Below are 21445 nucleotides of genomic sequence, written 5' to 3' on the forward strand. Positions count from 1 at the left end.
ACTGAGGTGCTACTGGACTCTGTACTATTCCGCATAGTATATAAATAACGGAATATTCTTTGTGATGCACAACAAAGAGATTAAGGGGAGGAACATTTTATCTAGCTGTTTTATTTGTGTGTGAATGTTTTGTGGGGAGGAGAAAACAAACGAGGGAAGGCAAGCCCACCGGCCTATTCTCATCCAAAACTTCCAGGCTTTCTCTCCTCTGTTGAGCCCCTCGGCGGTTGCCATAGCAACAGTCCCCTTCAGCGGCCGTTCTGACGCCATGACGCTCGGCGCCCGGGCCGGCCCGTCAGCGGAGAGTCGCCGTGGGCTCTGCTGAAGCGGCCTGGCCGGTTGAGGGAGCCGCGGCGGCGGCGCTGAGGGCTTAGGCCCGGGTCTCTCGCTCTTTCCCCTCCCTCCCCGCCGGCTGTGCCCGTCCCTGCCCGGCGAGCCGCCATGCTGGTGCCCGTCTTCACCCTCAAGCTCAACCACAAAATCCTGCCCCGCATGGTGGCGCTGGGCAGGTACGACGGCACCCATCCCTGCCTGACGGCGGCCACGCAAGCCGGCAAGGTAACGTGAGCCCCGGCCGGGAGAAAGGCGTGCGGGAAACCCTCTTCGGTTTCGGTTCTCTCACCCCGCCTCCCGCCCGGGCGTTTTGTTTTGAACCCCCTCCCCTCTTTGGCGTGACGTGGTTGCACCAGGCAAAGGTGCTTCTGAGCATGGGCAGAGTGCGTTTCCCTCTCAGCGAAGAATATGTGCCAGTCTGGTGTACCTGTTAGGGCTAGGGTGGGCAGGATCTAGGGTTGCCAGCTCCAAGTTGGGAATTCCTGGAGATCTAGGGGGGTGAAACCTGGAGAAAGCAGGGTTTGGGGAGGGAAAGGACCTTGGCATGGCATAATTCCATAGAGTCCACCTCCCAAAGTAGCCATTTTCTCCAGGGGAATTGATCTCTGTGGCCTGGAGACCAGTTGTAATTCCGGGAGATCTCCAGCCACTACCTGGAGGCTGGCAAGCCTAGCAGAATCCATCATGATACTTACTGGGTGACTTTGGGCCATCATTCACTCCCAGCCTAACCTGCCTCACAGGGTTGTTGTTAGGATAAAATAGAAGCGGGAAGAACTCATCCATGAACCTTCCTGGATAACTTTGGACCGGCCATTCCCTCCTACTCTTAATCTGCCTCACAGGGTTGTTTTGAGCGTAAAGGGGAGAATCCACACTCATCCATGAAGCTTTTTAGGGGATCTTGGGACAGTCACGGAGTGATTCTGCACACGTTGGACAATGCACTTCCAATTCTCTTTATAGATCATTTAGAACAGATTTTTGTGTGTGCTGAACAAAAAATCCACCTCAAACGATTGATAAAGTGCATTGAAAATGCATTATCCAACGTGTGTGAAATCAGCCATGGTCTCTCAGCTTAAACTTCCTCACAGGGTTTTTGTGAAAGGGACTGGAGGAGGGGAGAAACATGTATGCCACATTGAACTCCTTAAAATAAGGGTAGGATGAAAAGATTGTACAAGAATGATAGGTAGGTAGGTATGTCCCAGAATGGCCTCCTCCGGCCAGGAGGGTGTAGCACCTGACAGGTTTGGGTTCCTTCAGGAATTACTAACTGCATTACCAAGGTACCTATAACTGGCCACCCCATTGAGCTCTAGAAACCTAGCGAGATATTATTTTTAAAAATCACCTGTATAGATGTTAGGTTGGTCTAAGGTTAAAGCTACAAGGATACCGTCATTATCCAGTCTGTATTAGAGGCTTGTGTCCCTGAGACATTGCTACCCCATGTATGAAAAGCGAGACTTCACCATCCCTGGCCACCATTGGTGGCCAAGTGGCGCGGAGGGCAATCTAAACTCCCCTCTGTCTGGAGATCAGGGGGCGGGGCCACCAGCCATGTGACCATTTTCTCTGAGGGCAACCCACTGAGTTCCCCCACCTCTTTTCCCAGAAAAAAAGCCCTGGAGATTCTTATGTAAGGCAATCTACAGCATTAAAGAAGGATCATTCAGTCATGTATTGTACAGCCTGTTTCAAGTATAGGTTTAAAATGGATGGACCAGTGGACCAAACATACTGTTTAAAAATATTTTCTTGCTTACACACAGCTTACTTTCAGTCATGCCGCGATGAAGATCCTTGTGCTGTGGTAGCAGCTGCTGCTGAAGGAATGTCCCTGCCCCCCAACTCTGCAGAGCCAATTAGAAGTCCCATTGGGCAAAAGCCCCACCTGATCCCACCCACTTTCAAAAAAGTGACTGCTAACCAGATTTTAATATTATCATGACATTTTCTTTATTTTTACAGGTTTTTATTCATAATCCTCATGCACGTGGTCAACACGTCAGTGCCAACCGTTTGGTGCTTAGTGCCCAGGAGTCTGACATTTCTCTTCTGAACATAAATGAGGCTGTGAGTTGCTTAACAGCAGGGGTCCTGAGCCCCACCCTTGGCTATGATTCCCTTCTGGTTGGCACACAGACCAGTTTGTTGGCATATGATGTGCACAACAACGCTGACTTGTTTTATGAAGGAGTAAGTTAATTTATCTTTTTTAAAAAAATGAAAAAGAAAAATAGAACAGTAAACTAGATGCCTGAATACTTTGAAATAATTTTAAATACACGAAGTGCATCTAACACAGATGGTATTTTCCTGTTGCTGAAATTAATAAAGGAACACCATCTTCTGCCTGAATTGGTCTTCTGCCTGAATTTTTAAAATACAAATGTAACATGTGTGACCATTATGGCATATTCCAAATGCTTTTGTTCCCAACCTTTTAAGCTTGGGAGGACATCTGCTGTCTGATATGTTCCAGTAAAGTTGCAGTCGGCCAGTGGTTTTAAAAAGTTCTCCCTTTGTAGAATGCCAGCCATATTGGCATTCCAAGGAATCCTAAGTATGTTGCAAAGGATTTGGGGACATGTTCTAAGGTTTGTACTCAGTTCATGGACACTGGCCAGATCTTTCTGGCCTCGCCATCGGTCCAGTGTGTGCATCCTAAAACACCTTCAGTGTTCTACCGTGGTAGGAAGGTCAGACCTGAGGGAAGTGCATCAACCATCACTGATTTTCTCAAGCCTTAACAAGCTTTGAAGGAATTCAAGGATTCCACAGAATATAGTCCGAAAAGCTCTGGAACCTTCTGAAAGGCCATTTCTTCTTCTCACTCCACATATTAACCTGCAGGGTTGAAGTTCCATGCAGCCTAGTAGCCCAAACTAGCCCGATCTCATCAGATCTTGTAAGCTAAGCAGAGTTGGCCACGCTTAGTATATGGGAGAGAGATCACCAAGGACAATGAGGGTTGCTATGCAGAAGGCGGCAATGGCAACCCACTTCTGCTCATCTCTTGCTTTGAAAACCCCATGGTCCTAGGATTGCCATGAGGTGGTTACATCTTGATGGAACACTATTATTATTGTTGTTGTTTTCAAGTCCACAGTTCTGTGCTTATTCAGTTGTCACATCGTTGTTCTACATTGGCTGAATTCTGTATTCAGTGGGTTCAGAAGCTACACTGATATGCATGCTTATACATGTTTGAAGATGTGCAAAGCATGAAACTTGTTGGCATTGTCTTATGTTGGATCAACCTTGTGGGAAAAGCTTTTGAGGATGCTGAAAAGTTGGTGATGGAGAACTTAAAATATTTTAGGTTAATCAAAGTTTTCAGAAACCTGTCACCCAAAATTGCTTTGCAAGCCAGGTTGTAGAATCGACTGTAAGTCAACTTACAGCCCAATTCAGTCCATATAAATACTTTATAGCTATTACCATTTGTCTTTGAAATGTGTAGTTGCCTTACTCCTTGTTTGAGTGGATTTTTCTTTTGGGGTAATTTTATAATATATGCCCTTTGTTGTTTATTATAGCAAACTTCTACGCTATCTTGTTCATCTAACACGGCACCTGTTTGCCTTGTAAATTGTCTGCATGGGGGCAGAATCACTGTGCTTCGGTATCTTCTTTTTATAGGTTCCAGATGGAGCCAATGCGGTAGTACTTGGAACGTTAGGAGACATTTCCTCACCTCTTGCAGTTATTGGTGGCAATTGTTCCCTGCAGGGCTTTAACCATGAAGGGAAAGACCTTTTCTGGACGGTAAGGGTATATGTGTGCGTTTGGGAATTTCGGTACATAAAGCACTTTCTCGTTTGTTTCCACACAAATCCTGTGAGGATTTCCACTTTACAGATGGATTATTGAGGCTGAGGCCAAGGTTGTTTGGGGATTTTGTGGCTGAGCTAAGTGTGATGAAAGAAACAATAGCAATTTTCCATGAGGTTTGTGACGTTCTGCTCAAGGTTCCCAGTACACCTGGAGACCTCGAGAAGGCAGCCTTCCTGGTCAGAATTTTCCCTACAGCAGGTGCTTCAGCTAGGTGGTTCATTCACTAAAGGAGAATTAGTTACATGTAGGTAGCCTTGTTGGCCTGCTGTCGAAGAGCACGATTCGAGGCTAGTAATACCTTAAAGGCCAAAAAGATTTCCAGAATATAAGCTTTCGAGATGAAGGAAACTCTTGAAAGCTTATACCCTGGAAATCTTGTTGGACTTTAAGGTGCAACTGGACTCAACTGTTGCTCTAAAGGAGGATCAGTACTTACTGGCACTGGTCCTGGAGACTGACTGATTGACTTTCTTATTCCCAAGTGGCAGAAAAGGGTATATATCTTGTAAAATGTCGTTAGCCATATTGGTCCACTGAAAAGAAAGAAAAAAAACCCCAACATCTGGGTAATACTTTTTATTAGGACCAACTAAATTGACACAAACAACCAAACTGACACAAGCTTTTGAGCTCGCCAGAACATTTCATCAGACTGGATGTTACAAAATGTAAAATGATAGAAGGGAGGCATGCAGGTTTTTCAGACCATGATGGTTGCAATCTGATCTTACAAGCCTCCTCTGCGAAATGCATGTTGACACAAAGCTTAACTTTTTTACAGCGCATTCTCTGGGAAGAAGCATTTTGATGGTGTCTACTCTTTGACCACTCCTGGGAAATACAAAAACCTACAAAAAGTCCAACTATGGGCTATTGCAGAGACAACCTCCTTTATTATGCAGCTCAGTCCTCCTCTTTTAGGCCATCTGAAATTCTAAAGGCTCTTGAACCTCCCCCCCCCGCCCCGCCCCCCCCACACTGGAACAGCAATAGCTGTTATCTCAACATTTTCCTTCTATGCATCTCTTTCTTTGCTCCAATTTGTGTAGCAGTTGAGATTTTTAAAAAAGGAGCATTCTGCCTGCATGTTTGTTGCGGTTTATCAGAGGTGGGAAATGATTTTGATTGCATCTTGGGAATGAGTGGCTGAGATGCTTAATGGGATCTCCCTAAGCTTCTGTTTGTGTTTACAGTGGGTAGGAGTGGGTTAAACAGCCTTTTGTCATTGTCTCTGCTTGTGCAGGAGTAGGTGGAGCCACAACCCTTGCTCTGTCCAAAATGTGGCTTCTTTTACAAATGACTGTGCCATCCTAAGCAGAGTTACAGCCTTCAAAATCCATGGACTTCGAACGGCGTATCTTTGCATAGGATGGCACTGTGTATCAGGGGTCTAAAATCTTGTTGCAATATGTAAGGTACTTAGCACTGTTGAAAGTGTGCTGCTAATTCTAATTGTGCCATTGGAACAAGAAGAGAAAGACGGGACAGGTTTGGGCTCAACAAGCTGAAATATGTGTTTCTTTTTAATTCTAGGTCACTGGTGACAATGTTCGTGCACTGGCATTATGTGACTTCGATGGTGATGGGAAAAATGAGGTATGTTGGTATGCGCATGAGCTTTCTTATATTATTTCCTGAAGTAGCAACTTTGGAGTTATAGACAGGAATGCTTACAATTTAATGTTTGGAGTTACTGGATTTTGTGGCATGTCTGTACTTCATACTGAATCTTGTTTAAACTTGTTTGGTATTCCCTGCTTGTTATAATATTCCATCAGGAGTCCCTGGGAACTGCAGTTCTGTGGCTGAGTTACAGAGCATAAACTGAAGGCTCAGTTCTGCCACCCACCCCCTTCAAATCTCCAGGGTTCCTTTGTGGAAGCACTTGCTGGTTAAGCTAGGTTACAAATCACACACATTTTAAATTGTATTTGTGCCCATATGAGCTGGGTGGATGATTTGAAGTTGTCTCTTTTAATGTCTTCTTTTAAAAAGGAACAACACCTAGCAGATTATGTAAAAGAAACCCATCTCATTAAGGTGCAATGCTGAATATTGTCTAATTAATTGCAGGCACAACAGACCTTCCTTAGTTGCAGGAATTCTGCAATTTTCCAGTCCTTCCTTGGGTTAAACTTGACTGTATATCTTAGGTATTTGTATTTTCTCCTCTGCACGTCTCCCACCTGAGTCCCGTCCCAGGGCAGGATTGCAAACAGACCATCTGAAGGGGCCACACATGTGAGAACAGAGCACCCCATTCTATTCTCTCTAGGCAAAGGGAGTGATCCTTTTTATCTGAAGCCACATTTTGCATACTTTAAGCTCTGCTTAGTGCTTGGCAATAAAACAGGTGTTCTGGCCTATGCCTTAGGAACAGTTATGGAACTTGAGGTTCCGAGTTAGGAGAGATCTCTAGAAATCGATTTTTCACATTTCCTGCTTCATGCGTCTGTTTTCCCACTCAAGGGAGAAATGTGCACGTGTGAATGACCTAACTTGTGAACTGGCAGCTTCTAGATCTTCTGAGATGCATCTCAGTTTCCTAGTGTGACCCAGAAGATGCCAGCTGGCAGGTTATATTGTGCAAATGTGTAAGTGCCCATGAATAAAATTTGCTGCCTAAGACAAAATGTGCACAGTTTATTAAAGTCACAGAGAAATTAATATTAGAGGTTTGGATTGGATTGCTAGAGAAGTTTGTGTGCTGCTGAATATGTGCTATTATGTATTAAATATTATGTCCCGTTCTTCCCCCACTCCCCACCCCCATTTAGCTTCTTGTTGGATCTGATGATTTTGATATTAGGATTTTTAAAGAAGATGAAATTGCGGCAGAAATTTCAGAGACTGAGGTAAAGAGAAGCATTAAGTTGAAAAAAATGCTTATTGTGAGGAACAGATTTGGATTTAGATAGGAATATCAAAAATGTTATGTAAGTGTCATGCACCATAAGCTTTAGTTCCAGAGCAGTCTTCAGACAGATGAGAACTGCAAATTGTTGCTCATGTCATATGAAGGTTTTGATGTTTGAGTCAATGTTATCCATCTAGAGATGTGAAATTTCTGAGAATTTTGAAACGATGGCAAAAACCAGAAAAGTTTGGGGGAAATTGAAAGATATGCAGTACTTACTTTAATATCACACCTGAACAATCAATTCTTTTACTAACTGAACAAAATAAAATGCATCATTTATAATTCAGTCAGCGTATAAAATTGCACTGTTTGGCATATTTATGGAATGTTAAAGGTATAAATATCTTCGTTTTCTATCAGAAAAATTGCAAGTATAACCAGTATTTGAGAAAGAGCTGCAAACTACATGCTACCATAGCACATGGATCTTTAATTTTTTGCCGTCTGAAAGGCAGGAAAAAAATAAACGTTGAATGTAAAAATATAAATTTCTGTAGTAAACAAAGGAAATTGTATTTGGACAGAGACTCTCTTACAGAGTCGCAAGGAATAGGACTACCAGAATGTTTGGGTATTAAGTTAAACTTTATAATATTGGAAAGACTGAATTATTTAATAATGTATTATGATTAAACACAATGTGTGGGTGTGTGTGGTGCCCTATGACGACCCCTTGCGGGGTTTTCATGGCAAGAGACTGTCACAGGTGGTTTGCTGTTGCCTGCTTCTGCAGCCCTGGTCTTCGCTGGAGGCCTCCCATCCAGTTACTAACCAAGGCCGACCCTGCTTAGCTTCTGAGATCTGATGAGGTCAGGCTCATCTAGGCTATCCAGGTCAGGGTGATTAAACACATTATAGCATATTAATTATTGCCCAAATTATTTATATTTAAACAAAAAATTCTTTAAAATATTGTATACATCTATAGTATGAGAGGTTTTTTTCAATGCTTCCCCAAATTTGGGAAAATTGAAGAAGTCCTCATACTTTTTCATGCTATACAATTTGAATGTGAAAACCTTGCCTTTAGAAGCATTTAATTCATTCTAAATGAGAAAATATTTCATAGACATTTCTTTCCAGTGGTCTCCCCTATTTTCCAATTTTCCAATTGGAAAAATGAGGGGAAAGGCCTTGGGATAAAAAAAAAAGAAACAACGCCTCCCCCCCCCCCCCACGATTTTCTTCCCAGGCCTTAACCTCTGTACATCTGCCTTTCTCTTCCTCATCTTTGTTTTCGTAACTGATCTCACTGTGGATGGATTTGTGTAGGCCAAACATGAATGTGAATTACTCCACTCCATCCAAATAAAAGTGCTGAAAATGTGTCCTTGTGATTTGGTGTGGCTGAGGAGGAAGATTTGTGGTAATGCTGTTTTTTGATAAACCACATGCAGGAGTTTCTCAGCTGCTTTTCTTCTGCTAATGCAGTACTCAGTGGCAGCATTTTAAAAGGCTGAGCTGAAGACTCCGAGGATGAGAGGGTATATTTGTGTGTGGGGTGGGGGCTAGATCTTTTGAAACAGGCAGGAAATGTTTAGGGAAGGAGAACCCCTAGAACTGGAATGCAGAGATATTCTTAGTTTATTGAGAGATGTAGAATAGTAGATGAAATGTCTGAATTGGTGGTCGTGGCAGATTTTTAACCCCTCCGTTCTTAATTGTCAGAATAAAATAAATATTGCTACATGCCTTATGGCCATTTGACCAATTCATACTTTACACTGCTATTGTGTTTGCCATTTCTATGCCAACATCACGCCACTGTTACATGCTGTAAACATGCATATTGTACCTAAACATATAGGGCCACAGTGTGCCAGCCAGGCACAAGCAATCCGAGCATCACAGTGCATGTATCCCTGAGTATTCAGGGCCCTATCTGCCATTCATTCTTTATAAAATTATTGTGGAGAAAGAGCAGCTAGCCTGGGATGTAGGTGTACTAAACCCTATTGCTACAGTAAGGGTGAAGTCCCTCTTATGCAGAAGACAAAAGGAGGCTGGGAACTTTCTGTTCTTATTTCTTTGCTATGCAATAGGCAGAAAGCAAGCCAACGCCCTCCTTTCCAAGGCAATCTTAGTGGGTATATTCAAGAAGCTTGATTCTGGAGTATAGAGTGAAAGACTTATAGTGAAATCCTAAACAGAGTTACTCCAGTCTAAGCCCATTGAAATCTGTGGGCTTAGACTGGAGTAACTCTTCTTAGGATTGCACTATTAGTCACTTACAGTGCAGTCCTAAACAGAGTTACACCCTTCTAAGTCCACTGGCTTCAGTGAAGTTAGAAGGATGTAAATCTGCTTAGGACTGTGCTATAAACACAAGGCAGCTATTAAAGCTCACGGGGATGGCATTATTATGGTGGCTGGGAATAGACTGCAAAGCCTACCCCGGGCTGGAAAAAGGCACCTGGTTTCCTGCTTAGTACACAGCGGATTGCCGTGATGGGCAAAATCTGCTAGAGCATCTTCTGTGCAGATTCTAGTCAAATTAATAGAAGTTTTGCAAGAGCAACACACTCGTATTTGAATTCGTTTCAGGTATTGGAGCTGTGCAAACTTGGCATTGTCTCAAATCTGCAGATACCTAAAATCAACTGAACAGTTTCTGCAGAAATATTTTCCCCTGCAGTGTTTTGGAGGGGGGATGGTGCGGCTTTGGAGGAGGGGAGGCGTTATTGAGAGGTGTGTCTTCACAATGATGGCTGTCCTTGCCAGAAAAGTACCGGTCTCATAAAGTGAATCTGTAGGGGCTTGATAAGGACAATTCAGGGGCCCCACATTTTTTGATGGGTCCCACTCACTGAATACTCAGGAAACCGCTGCAGTTCTTCAGTGGGTCCCCATTTGGTGTGCTGCCGTTCTTGCCTGTGGGGGGAATATTTACAAAGATGTAAAGATGAAAGAACGGTTATATAAGCTCATCTTTATTCAACATCATGTAAAGTCTCTAAGAGTTCCATCCTAGGCAGCGGTACATCCTTCTAAGTCCAGTGCTTTAGAAGAATTAACAGGCTGGCTTATGCTGGAAACAAGCATGCGTTCTCTTGAGGAGGTGAGACTTGGGGTGCCCGGCAGGATGTGTTCCTAGGGCTGGGGTGGTGCTTTCTGGGGCCCGGGGGACATGATGATAGCGACTGCCTTGTTCACCTGGAAGCTCTTCCTGACTCATCCCTAAGCCTGACTGCATCGTGTAGGTGCAGGAGGGGCAAAACAAATGTTGGATGATGCATTGCCCTTTAAACAAACAAAAGTGTTACATTGTGGGAAAATTACAGCTTTTCTGGGAACCGTTTGACTCTGCTGTTTGATTTCTTTTTTATTATTATTACTTCAGTGGGTGTCATTCCTGCCTCAACAGGTTAATGCTAATTTCTTCAGGTAGTCACTTTGCCCAAGGCTTTATTTGAACACAGTAAATGATTTGGGGAAAGCTTCCCACCATTGCTTTCATCAGGGCATTTGTACTGGTGCTGGAGATGTACCTGATCTCAGTAGGTGTCAGGTGAAACTTGGAGGGCTGCTTCCCACGCTATCCGTAGGAAACCTGGGACTGCTCTGAAGTTTCCCATGTCAAGTTCTGTTGGAAGAACGTAGAAAGCAGTTGAGATGTGTGATTTTCACCCCAGGAAGATAGCAGGGCACTACTGAGGTTTGAGAAGTGGCTCAGTTCTCCATCTGTGTCATTCTTGGAGCAAGATTCACATCTCAGTCCTTTGCCTTTCTCTCTCTGGCCCCTTTGTGGCAGGTTCTTTTCCCATGGCCTTTGCATCTGTGTTGGCAATTGCAGGCATGCTAGGTTTGGTTCAGGAACTGCTATTTTCTGACTTTGCAAGAAAATTCAAGTTAGAATGGCACCTGCAGCTAAGGTTCCATGGACTAAAGCTAGCCCATCCCCAGCTGCCAATTCAAATGTTACCTGTAACAAAAGGATTTGCCAGAAAGGGGCAGAGAAGGATCGAGACATGGGTCTTCCTTGCAAATGGCAACCTTGCTCATGTGGGGCTGCTCTTTCTCTTGGGGGCTGAGTGGACATCCAGTGTAATAAATGGTGTTGACTTTAAAAATATCCTTTTTTAGAATTGATAAGATGAATGTTGTTTTGATAAGGCTCTTGTCAAAATAGGCTGTTTTAATCAGCACAGATGTAGCCGGTCTTTAAGGAACTTAGCTGAAGGCAATGGTATGGTTTGGCTTCTGTTGCCATTGGCTGTGCTTGGTAATGGCTGCAGCAGTAGATAATCTTTCTCTCTTGTTTCCCCAGACTGTCACTGCATTAACGTCAATGTGCAGCTGCCGATTCGGCTATGCCCTTTCCAATGGGACAGTAGGGGTTTATGACAAGATGACTCGCTACTGGAGAATTAAAGTTAGTATGATGAAGCTAATAAGTGAGAGGGGAAGGGCCAGGGCCAGGTGGGGCAGCCAGTTCTTATGAATATGAGTGTATATGGCATCAGGAATTTCAGACTTGTCGTGTACATTTGATGTTAGTTCCAAAAAAAACCCCAGTTGGCAGGTGCCGTTCACCTTTGCATGCTTTATGTTGGGTTAGATTGTAGTAACGACACGAGACAGGATCTGGATGCAAAGTCTGTCCCTCCAAAGATGGAGGCGAGAGTTTTATTAGCTTGTATTCAAGAAGTCCCAGATGCCCAAATATGGTTATAGCAACAGTTACAAGTTACACATTCCATTCTCAGCCAACTAAGCAAAATATGCTGTGATCAGACTTTTGTCTTATCTAGGAAGCATAACGGAAAGAAAGGTACATCATGAGCTTCTGAGCATAGAAGAATATTACTTAGAGTGTATGGGAATATTGTGCTCTGTGAAGGGTGAGAGAACTAGATAAAACATAACTACTCCCTGATTCCTGTTGTGGTGTGCCAGCTGACCAGGAGATCAGGAATGTAGAAATGTAAAGAGCAATTAATGGAGGCTGTGTGGCATGCCTACTCTGGCCTACGTTAGATCCTTAGAAAAATGCTGCATCTGTTATTGCTTCTAACATGATGGAGCAGGCGATGGGCCTGGGGGCCATACATAGGCACTCTACAGGCCTTGTTTTCTCTTTTACAACATGCATATATAGACGCACCTACACAGAATCAGGCTACCTTGCTCTTTTGCGCACTGCATCCCTTAAAAAGTTTATACTGAAGAAAAACAAGCATAATCATTCTGCTAATTTTTTTGTGTGGGGCTTGCTGCCTGGATTTTAAAATCCCCTATAACCAAGATTGCATGAACAATCTTGGTGAAATGAATCCTGTAAGCGAGCCTGCCTCCTCTCATGTGTAGTATGTGGTTCGAGGCCTGCGTGTGCATACCTCCATATTCATAGATCTGCTCACGTGCTACCCCAAGGTTATTTTCTTGGCTGGGAATTACTTCATTGATTAACAGATGAACTGAGCGAAACCATACACCAGATAAATCAGGTGATGTATTATGGGATGGCTGTTTAACTCTCTGGAGCATGAAGCATATTTTATGCCTTTTGAAAAAGAAAGGGAATAAGACCTGTTCTCATAGTCTTGCAGCTATGTACAATACTGCGTGTGATTTTCTCCCTCTTACTCTAGTTTAATACTCCCTGGGTGTGAAGTCTGCCTGGCATTCTGGGTGCTCAGGGGGGAAAAGTGACGATAATATTTCTGGAGGAAATATGTTAGCCTGTTGCAAAAAAATAAAAATAATAAACAGTTATGTGGCACCATACAGACCCACAGGTCTTTATTTTGGCTTAAGGTAACCTCCTCCATGGGGCTCCAGTCCACAAAAAGCTTATGCTGCAGTATAAACTTGTGAAGTCCATAAGTGCTACAAGATTCCTGTTAATAATAAAATTTGGTATTTATATAGCTCAGTGAGTTCACTGTAGAAATTTAAATAGGGGTTGTTTTGGTGTGCTGCTGAGCCACTGTCTAACGCAAGCTTCTGCCCCTCGCTTATGGGTATGTGAAAAAGGAAAGGTTGGCCCTGAGAAATGACGTCTTATTTGTTACTTATTTACTTTTATTCTGCAAAGAAATAGCTATTTCTATCCTGTTTTCGTATTATTCCTCCCCAGTCTAAAAACCAGGCTGTGAGCATACATGCATTTGATCTCAACTGCGATGGTGTGTGTGAGCTGATTACTGGTTGGTCTAATGGAAAGGTGAGTTTAAATAAGAGAGGTTTTTAAGCAAAGTCCTGTGTGAGCTGATTGTCGTTCCATTCCCTGTCCAACTAGATGTTGCTTAATCTTCATCTGAAGGCCTTGGTTGCTATTACCTGTAATGCTGTCATTGATTAATATTCTGTAGCAACATAAATGAAGCTACTTCAATCAAGACGACATGCATATAGCTTAGCTTGGATGTTTTCTTTTGGATTGCTTTTTATTAGGATATTTTTGTCACAGACTATGGAAGGAACATCGCCGAGATACACATATTTAGGAGGAAAGAGGCAAAAGGACCCAGGGCAGGGACCCAATAAACTATCAGAAACGTTGTCTTTCTGATTCTCAGTTCTTGAGCACCCACCTCACAGGGTGCTTTGTTGTGGGGATAATAATGGCATACCTTGTAAACCTCTCTGAGTGGGCATTAAGTTGTCCTGAAGGGCGGTATATAAATCGCATGTTGTTATAAATTTCCCATTTTTAAAAGTTTTTTTCCCCTCTTCAACATTGAGGAGCAGAAGCTTTCTTTGAAACACGAACAATTGTAATTGTAGTCATGTGGATTTCTAGTCCGTGTGCACATACAACTGAGCAAATAAAACTTTGGTTGTTGGGGGTTTTCCGGGCTGTATTGCCGTGGTCTTGGCATTGTAGTTCCTGACGTCAGGAACTACAATGCCAAGACCATGGCAATACAGCCCGGAAAACCCCCAACAACCATCGTTCTCCGGCCGTGAAAGCCTTCGACAATACAAATAAAACTTTATTTCTGTCTTCGGGGGGGAATCGCTCTGTATTCTAGGTGGATGCACGCAACGACCGAACTGGAGAGGTCATCTTCAAGGATAATTTTGCTTCCTCCATTGCGGGAATAGTTCAGGGAGATTACCGAATGGATGGTAACACCCAGTTGATCTGCTGCTCAGTTGATGGGGAAGGTGAGTGTCAAGAATCTTTTCCGGACCCGCAGTCTTTAGTTTGAGATAAGTGGAAACAGTGTAGGTGTTTTGTTAAACCACACCTGCCTCCTACAACAGCTAGATAAGTTGTCTAACTGGCCAAAACTGGCTTTCCAGCTTCCAAGGCGCAGACGGGTCTGAAGATGAAATGCAGTGAAATTCACAATGAACTTTCATCACTTGGCTACCTCAAAAAAATCTGTCATGCCTATGTTTTCTGAGTTTTCATATGGAATCTTGGCCACAAACTGATTATGTTTGTAGGGAAAGAACAGAAAACCATTGCTATGTTTGAGATAATAAAGCTTAATGCTTGTGTGTCATTTAGTTTGTGCTCTTTACCGAGGAGTTTTTCCTTTACCCATAATATGTGAGGCCTTAGAACATGAAAGGACAGACTTAACAGTCAGGCAGAACAATATGTCAAGCCATGTCTGGGGATGCCCCATTAAGTTGTAAGTGGCCTGAGGGTGCTACTGTGGTATGCCTAGCCCTGGGGAGGGGGGCGGGGCTGGTCTGAATGCTGGGAACAAGAGGATTGTGGCCCTGCAGTAAATATTAGATTATTGGATTAAACTGCGTCCCATTACATTTCTGGAGAAGAGGAATCACCCTCTGCTGCCTTTGCCTTATACTGATTTCCATTGGACTAGTCTGTTATCATCAGTCAGTGAAGCTGTCAGCTTCTATCTGCGTGGATTTGGTCTAGTCTTTTTTCTTCTGACTTTCTAAAAGCTGTTCTTCATGCAGTGGCACATTTTTCTCAGGAAGTTGCCCTGTAGCACGCTTAGCAGCTGTCTCTCTGCTTTGTGCAGTGCGTGGATACCTGCCAGGAAGCCAAGAGATGAAAGGAAACTTCATGGACACCACTGCGGAGCAGGACCTGGTTAGAGAGCTTAGTCAGAAGAAACAAAATCTGCTGTTGGAGTTGCGGAACTATGAAGAAAATGCAAAGGTGTTTATTAATTTTGTACAAACATGAGAACTGTGCAGCTCTGATCTTGGCCTTGCGCAGTACAGTCTTTGCTCAAGTGTAAGCTTAGGATAAATTGAGGACTTGACCAGCCTTTCACTGACCTACATCAGGTCAGCCTTTCACAGACCTGCACTCACCAAGCATAAAGAAGGGTTGCTGATATAGAACAGTAGTCCTGAATCAACAACTCCCGAGTACCCCTGATTGGATCTCAAGTCTTAACTAAGGGACTTCAGGAGGTAGTAGGAACAGTCACTCAAGCCCATCATATTCTCCCCTGAAGAGACAGCCTAGTTAAAGCATTCTGCAAATGCTGTTGAAATGGGGTGGCTTTGTTAGGGAGGCTCTTCTGGTACCAGGTCTATTTTGTTTGATTGCTTCTGCAATTACAGCCATAACGAATCCAGCTTTGGCAATGACTGAGTCAGAATCATGTTTTACAGCAGATGGAACTGAACACTCAAGTGACCGAGATGGACGGGCAGAGGGGTGTGATTCCAGCTAACACCCACCTGCAGACGACGCTCTTGGTGAATCTGGGCTCAGACAGTCGATCTGCTCATGTTGAGCTTTGCATTTCTACATCAAATGGTGAGAACGTTATACCAGTGAAAACTTATTGTCCTGTACTGAATTGTTCATCTTTCTATCTTGCGCAGTAAGCACCTGCCACCCTCAAGGGAGCATATTTTCACCTTTCTGTATCGTGTCTTCTTCATTGTTCTTGCCGCTTCATATTCCACTTCCGCTAAGCTAGGCAGCAGCATTGAATGCACCCAAGCTTCATAATTTTTCCTCCAAAAGGAAGCTTGGAAACGGGAGTGAAATTCACTAAACCATTCCTGCTCATGGTTGTTTTTTCTTAAAGGAGAGGTCTGATCCTACCTCTCTTAAATAAGACAGGATCTTGCTGTCCTCTGGTTAGAGATTCACAACCTAACTTCAGGCGAGTTGGCTTTAATTGGTCCGGATGAGCATGGTTCCAAGCTATACATAATGGTCTGCACAGTTCCAAATACTTGGTCCACAGTCTCATTTTATTTTATTTATTTAAAATATTTATATCCCATCTGATATCCCCAGACTTGAGGTGGCTAACAAAGCAACAAGGAGATGCAAGGGCATAAAACGTAAAAGTCCGTTAACAGATGAAACACAGAGAATTTTGAAGGACGGCAAGGAAAAGTGTTGTGATAAACTGTTGCCTCTGACACAGGCCTGGCTCTAATTTTCATTAACTCAACAGCAAATAGCTGCTGTCTTGGAACTGAAGCCATATTTGTAGCTAGGGAATCAAAAGGATGAGGTCCAACAGGCTGAGATGGACTCTAGGCAAGCAGAAGGCGATGTTAGGAGGGAGGCTGGACATTTTGGGAAGGGGAGTTTCAAAGTCAGTGGGATTGCTTTTTGACCTGGGGAATTCTCCTGGACTCAGCACTACGCTTGGAGGTGTAGGTGGCAGTTATATCTGGGAAGAAATGTTACAAAGAAAGGAGGATCTGTCCACCCTCATCCATGATTTTTCAGTCTTTCGTATTACGATATGTTCTGCGTAGTGTGATCCTTGAAAACTCCTAGGAGACTTCACGTGGTGTAAGCGTAGCCACCTAGAGGACCTAATTGTACAGCGGTTGTACTGAGATCCAGTTAGCTCTGTGCTCAAGTGCAATTTGCTGGTGTTGCTGGCCTAGTATCTATGCTCCACAAGGACCATCTCTCTCCATGTGCTCCCAGTGCTGGTTGCCATCTGCATTGAGTGCTCTGTTCCATCACTGTGTGAGGACAAGATAGAACAGAATCTTTTAAAAGGTCAGTTATTCTGCCTTTCCCCGAAGGAGCTCAAACTGGCGTTCATGGTGTCCTCTCCCTTTTCTGTTAGCCTTGGGAGAGTCTCAGAAGCACATGCCTGATGGCCATTTATGTGGGGTGGTGTTTGGGAGCAAAGGCCAGGCAGTTTGTATAGTTAGTGTTGCTCTTTTTGGTTATAGAAGTACGTGTATTGCTTTTTCACTATGTTGTGATTTTAATTATTGTTGTGAACCACCCCAAACACATGATGAGGATAATAAATTTTTTAAATAAAGAACTTGGCCCGCTGTATTGTCGAAGGCTTTCACGGCCGGAGAACGATGGTTGTTGTGGGTTTTCCGGGCTGTATTGCCGTGGTCTTGGCATTGTAGTTCCTGACGTTTTGCCAGCAGCTGTGGCTGGCATCTTCAGAGGTGTAGCACCAAAAGACAGAGATCTCTCAGTGTCACAGTGTGGAAAAGATGTTGGCAGGTCATGAACCTGAGAAGATGCCAGCCACAGCTGCTGGCGAAACATCAGGCACTACAATGCCAAGACCACGGCAATACAGCCCGGAAAACCCACAACAACCAACTTGGCCCGCATTCCAAAGAGGTGAACTCCTGGCTCTCCCTTTGGTATTTACCAGTGAGTAACTAGGGGTCTTCTGTGCTGTGATTCCTAACCTGAAGGTGCATATATGCATAATGTTATCTGTCAAATTAAAGCTAACATCTGGGTCATGTGTTCTTCTTTCTCACCTAGACATTAGCATGTTGTTCTATACCGAGGTGCAAGGATTTGTAGTTGCTGAAGTGAAGGGAAGGTACCATTCCTGATTCAGCTGGCACTGTTGCCCTTTTCTTTGAGTCCTTTGTAGTCATCAGTAACTATGATGCCCTTGTTATGTCCAAGTATAGACCATAATGTGCACAATGCTGGTACATAAACTACTGTGCCATAAAGAAAAAAAAAAGAGGAAGACTCAACATGAAATGGATTGACTCAAGAAGGGAAGCCATGGCCAGTTTGCAAGATCTGAGCCAAGGCCGTTAATGATAGAGCGTTTTGGAGTTATTAATCCATAGCCAGAAGCAACTTGATGGCACATAACACACACAACTCCCCACCCCGCCTCACCTGTCCATCCCTTCACTTAACTTTGAAAACAATGCCAAAGAATGAGCCTCTAACTAGTAATGTGTCTCCCCCTTTCCTCCTTAAGACACAATCATCCGAGCAGTGCTGATCTTTGCGGAAGGAATATTTGAGGGTGAGAGCCATGTGGTCCATCCTAGTCAGCAGAACATCTCAGGTCGCATCAAAGTTCCTCTCACCCCTCCTAAAGACGTCCCAGTGGATTTACACATCAAGGCCTTTGTGGGTTACAAGAACAGGTGAGGGTCATGCTAGCCAGTAGAAATTATGTACACTTAATAAATACATAGGCAATATTGGCTCTAGGAGGTTTTCCCCCCCGCAGTTTCTGGCTTGGCTTGCTGGCTCGAGCTACCTGTTCATTTTGGTGAAGTACTCATTGTTCCCTCTTGCTCTCTTCATACTGGCAGGTCAGGCTATTGCTCAGTCTAGGAGAGTATTGCCTGGGATGGCCAGCAACAGCTGTCCAGAGGGAAGCTCTTTCCCAGCCCTTGCCTACTAAGTTTCTTTAACTGGATATACCAAGGATTGAATCTTGAACCTGCTGCATTCAGCTCACATGCTCCTCCACTGCAGTAGATTTATCAATTATGTATTTGTTTAGAAGATTTCTATGCCATCCCTCCAGGGAATCTGCTTGACAGGCGGCTCACAAAATAAAATAAACTTTAACTGTGTTTTATATTTTATATAAAAAACCCAGTGTTAGAAATCCAGACAGAGCACACAACAGTACAGACAATGAGCACCTTAAAATGAATCTCATAAAACAGTTCCCAGGCAGAAAGCAGACTATAAAAGGGATGTTAAAAGATCAAACCCTTAATTAAAAGCCTGGCTAAAAGACATGTTTTGGCCTGGCGCCTGGAAGAGTGGGATAGGTGCCAGGCAGGCTTCAAGGGAAAGGGCATTCCAGAGGCAAGGTGCCACCGCTGAAAAAGCCCTGTCTCGGATTGCCATCTGCCTCGCCTTGGAAGGTGGGGTACATGGCAGGGCTTGGGAGGAAGCTGGTAAGCCGGATAGTATGGGAGGAGGTGGTTTTTCAAGTTCACTGCCCCCCAAGGTATTTAGGACCATGAAGGTAAGAACAAGCACTTTGAATTATGCTTGGAAACAGATGGGCAGCCACCACAAATCTTTTGGCACCGAGGTGACGATGTGGTTTAATTTGTGTGGAGTTAGCGTGGTGGAAGCCATTACACTGGGTGACCCTCAGATTGTTTTATACTGAAAGGAGTAGAGGTTAGAACTGGACGAGCAGAACAGCAAGTCATTGAAGCTGGAATTGCTTCTGGCGTGGTGCGAGGAGAGCGGTCCTTGCCCTGCGCAGAGTCTTGTCACTTGCCTGAACGCCTGCTTGTGGATCCACCTAAAGGCCTAAAGACTTGTTCTGTTTTTAGAACAAAAAACAGGTTCTCAGGAATTAGAAGCATTTTATACTAACCAATGTATTTTTTACAGTAAATAATTACTTTTTATTCCACCTGTTTGACCATTATTAAGCTGTGTGCTCATGAGTACCAATAAAATTTTAAATGGAAGAGCAGTAAACTGGAGCAGGTGAATGTTTTAATTTCTGTGACAGGTTTTTTCAGTGTCCTGTGCCAGTGAATGACAGTAATGGGGCATCAGAGGATGCTGGGTCTAAGTGGAGCAAATTGGAATATAGGTGCGCTTTATACCAGAAGCAACATGAAAAGTCACTGGTGTATTGGTGAAGCCCTCTTGATGGTTCTTCTGGGTTGCTTTACAGCATGCAGTACCACGTCTTTGAGCTGACCAGGCAACTCCCTCGCTTCTCCATGTACACGCTAAGTAACCCAGCCTCTGCTCCTGAGCCTCAGAGCTTTGTAAAATTCACAACCAGCGAGAGAGTGCAAAGGGTAAATATTCAGCTCTTTTTTCTGATTTTGGATACAGTTTTCTTTTTCTTTAACTATAAACTATACACCGTAACATAATAAACAATAAACAACTCCTGATTTTGGATACAGTTAAATCTTTGTATTCAGGTGTGGCTAGCAGGTATTGTGTAACTCAAAGCTCCATGGGTTTGGGTGTTGTATTGAAATAAGGGGGTTCTGAGGGTGGCACGGTTGTTTTTAGGAGCTGCTTGTAAAAACTCCAGCCCATTGGCCCTGTGTGTCGTCTCAGGTGCCTTCTGGGCAGAAGTAGTCTCGTAGCTCAGTCACGTTTTCAGTTGAAAGGATTTTGCGTCACGGGGCTGGGAAAGATCCTGCACAGGGCCTTAGAGAGCTATAGCAGAGTTGGATTACTTGTTTATTTATTTATAGCCCCCTTAATCTTTCTCACGGTGGATTACACAATATAAAACAAGGCAGTCAAATAGGGCAAGACACATTGGGGAAAAAACGGTGTTGGACACAGTGGATCATCGTCAAATGCAGAAACAGAATTATAAAAGTAGAATGCAGTAAGAACATGATATTGCATACAATAAACAATGGAGTAGAGTTGATGGTGCTGGGCTAGGTGGTTCAATGGCCTGACTAGATAGATGGCAGCTTTGTATTTTCAGGGGGTGCAGAAAAGGAAAGACCCCTTACTCACTGGGGTTAATAAGCCCAGTCAGATATGCTTCAGGACATACATCCTTTTATACCTATCATCAGCCCATGAGACTCGAGGTAGTGGTGCGCTCATAGATGCACTCAAAAGTTCTAGCCTAGGCTCTCCCTATAAACCAAGCAAGGAGTAGTACAGGACAGAGCCCTCAATTTTTCATTCCTGATGCTATTACCTATGCCTGTCTTGCTGACACCAAAATAAAATGAGGCAGAGTTTCTTTTGTTCCTCTTCCTCCCGCTGCGTCCATAGAGAGAGGCTGCTTACCCAAACTCCTTGTGTCAAGCGTGGTACTAGTTACTGGAAGAGCTCTTGAGATCTTCCCTAGAGGGTCATGCTCTGAACTTTATCTTTCAAGGTTGTCATGTGGGTGAACCACAGTTTCTTGTTATCAGAGGAAATGGAGACGCAAAGCGCATCATTTCAAGTCTGCTTCGCCTCCTTGCGTGATGCAGGACTGCTGTGCATCAAAATGAAGCCCAACGGGGAGGTACTATTGTTCTTTGTGGTGCTGTAATTGGATTTGTGAATAGGCATTTGCCTGAGGTGACGAGGCAAGGGAGCTCTTGTTAATGAGAAGTAATTGTTCCCCTTTTTAGGCGTTTATATACCACAGATGCACAAGAGTATATGAGCAGGCAGGCTAGAAAAGATATTTGTGGCTTGTAACTCCTTGTAAGTGACAAAAGACGCTTAGATGAGTG

The 21445-nt window shown here is 43.7% G+C and overlaps 1 protein-coding gene across 1 annotated transcript in view; it reads left to right on the forward strand.

Annotated features, from left to right (window-relative positions):
- The first annotated feature begins 306 nt into the window (after positions 1–306).
- The window catches only part of BBS2 (Bardet-Biedl syndrome 2), a 29077-nt gene continuing 7938 nt past the window's right edge, over positions 307–21445 (forward strand). The window contains exons 1-13 of the mRNA XM_055000883.1: positions 307–558; positions 2311–2538; positions 3985–4110; positions 5713–5775; positions 6957–7034; positions 11367–11471; positions 13179–13265; positions 14077–14212; positions 15049–15188; positions 15653–15800; positions 18223–18394; positions 19909–20038; positions 21100–21231. Coding sequence (XP_054856858.1) covers positions 442–558; positions 2311–2538; positions 3985–4110; positions 5713–5775; positions 6957–7034; positions 11367–11471; positions 13179–13265; positions 14077–14212; positions 15049–15188; positions 15653–15800; positions 18223–18394; positions 19909–20038; positions 21100–21231 — 1662 coding nt within the window. The 5' untranslated portion in view covers positions 307–441. The remainder of the gene's footprint in view (positions 559–2310; positions 2539–3984; positions 4111–5712; positions 5776–6956; positions 7035–11366; positions 11472–13178; positions 13266–14076; positions 14213–15048; positions 15189–15652; positions 15801–18222; positions 18395–19908; positions 20039–21099; positions 21232–21445) is intronic.

Source organism: Eublepharis macularius, chromosome 16 (genome assembly GCF_028583425.1).
Source record: "Eublepharis macularius isolate TG4126 chromosome 16, MPM_Emac_v1.0, whole genome shotgun sequence".
In the NCBI taxonomy this organism is placed as follows: domain Eukaryota; kingdom Metazoa; phylum Chordata; class Lepidosauria; order Squamata; family Eublepharidae; genus Eublepharis; species Eublepharis macularius.